A 1,665-nucleotide genomic window follows, 5' to 3' on the forward strand; every position below is an offset into this window, starting at 1 on the left:
TATTTATTATATATTTATCTTTTGGTGTGTGTGCTAAAGTTCATCTGCAACCTTGTGTTCTCTTATCAGTCTCTTTTTTGTCTAAGTGCAGATTCATTCTCAATACATTATTAATAATAACCAAAACAAACATTTTAGATATCATCTGGGAACATTGTACGAAAAAGCACCGACTTGTTTCCTGTTTCTTAAGAATGTTTAGTGCACTCTACTCCTTCATAGATTTAAGCCTCTGACTGGTCTCAACTTCACAACATGTCAAACTGCTCTGACGTGCTCTAGAGGGATTTCAGGAGGTTTAATTCGTACACATACATACATAGTCTTTTGTATAAGGTGGTCCTGAACGGATAACATTCTAGAGGTTTCCTACCACATTTATGCTGTAGTTTCGGATGTGTTTGAGGATCAGAGAGGAGATCAGTGCAGTGCTCCACTGGACCGCTGGGTCATCTGGAAGCTCTCTGCAAGAACAAAAGGAGAGGACGGAAAAACATAAAAGCATTATATGGAGATTTCACACACTTTTATTACAGAGAAAAAGAAAGAAACTGAGACATGTGAGCAACTAGATTTTTTACAATTTTGTGTTCACTTATGGCCATCATTTCTGTTTCTACTGTAAAGTAAAAAACTAAAAATTGTGCAATGAAGTGAAAAATTTATTTACATTTGCAAATCGTTAGCTGCAATTGTGAGATATGAAGTGACTGCAAAAAAAATCAAGTCACATTGGGACAAAGTCTCAATTACCATATTTTTTGTGAGAAACAGGCTCTCTCTATCAATGTCCATCAATTTTATCATCTGGGTGGAAATTGTAAGTCACAGTGCTTAGAAAATGCCACATCATTTGAAGTATCATCCATGTCTGCACAAATGGTGCAGGACAAATTACACACCAAAGTTTAATCCTAAGGGTTACAGGGTTGCTTACCATAAATTCACCATAATTCCCCACCACAAGTATGAGAAATGCTAAAAGTGACTTTTGACTTAACAAGCACAACTAATGAGTAGCATTATATACAATATTAAGGACAAATAATGGAAGAGGGTTGTATAGGTACTGCGCTGTCCATGTTCTTTGTGTAAGTTTGATTTGGACTGAGCAAAAAGCATTTATGTGCCAACACGCACACACATTTGCAACAAAACAGCAAGGTCCTGGAAGGGCCGCGAGAGTCCCTCTATCTGATTTACTGCCACAATCTCACTACCGCTCAGCTGGAATGCATCCCACAGTCCTCTCTGAAGTCTGGGATCAAAGGTCACCCAGGCTTTTCTCTCTCATTCATCTGTAACTACAGCTCAGGGAAAACAAGGGCCATGCATCAATCTCTCTCTTTCTTTTTTTCTCTTTCTCACACACACAACGTTCACTTGAACACCCCATATAGCTGCTGTGTAATGGATTCTGACTGGCAGGAGGGCAAACAAAACCGCTGGAGGACTCTGTATCTACACTGATTCAGTGGTCAGATATTGGATATGGCAGGGCAAAGTGGACTGTGATTGGCTGAAAGTTTTGGGTTGACCTCGCAAACCATTTGGCACTGAATGTGTTAAAGACAGCCGTCAGCAAAATCCCAGCTCAAGGTCACGAGGTAAGATGAGAAGGGGGGGAGTGAAAGTCAGACTGAGGCAGAGACAGATAAAAAGATA

The 1,665-nt window shown here is 39.7% G+C and overlaps 1 protein-coding gene across 1 annotated transcript in view; it reads right to left on the minus strand.

The window, feature by feature from the left end:
- Positions 1-84: 84 nt before the first annotated feature.
- Positions 85-1,665, minus strand: part of LOC107575753 (N-acetylglucosaminyl-phosphatidylinositol de-N-acetylase-like) — a 13,234-nt gene continuing 11,653 nt past the window's right edge. Inside the window, exon 3 of the mRNA XM_016262088.1 lies at positions 85-464. Coding sequence (XP_016117574.1) covers positions 359-464 — 106 coding nt within the window. The 3' untranslated portion in view covers positions 85-358. The remainder of the gene's footprint in view (positions 465-1,665) is intronic.

Source organism: Sinocyclocheilus grahami, unplaced genomic scaffold, assembly GCF_001515645.1.
Source record: "Sinocyclocheilus grahami isolate Dianchi unplaced genomic scaffold, SAMN03320097.WGS_v1.1 scaffold2863.1, whole genome shotgun sequence".
Classification (NCBI taxonomy): Eukaryota; Metazoa; Chordata; class Actinopteri; order Cypriniformes; family Cyprinidae; genus Sinocyclocheilus; species Sinocyclocheilus grahami.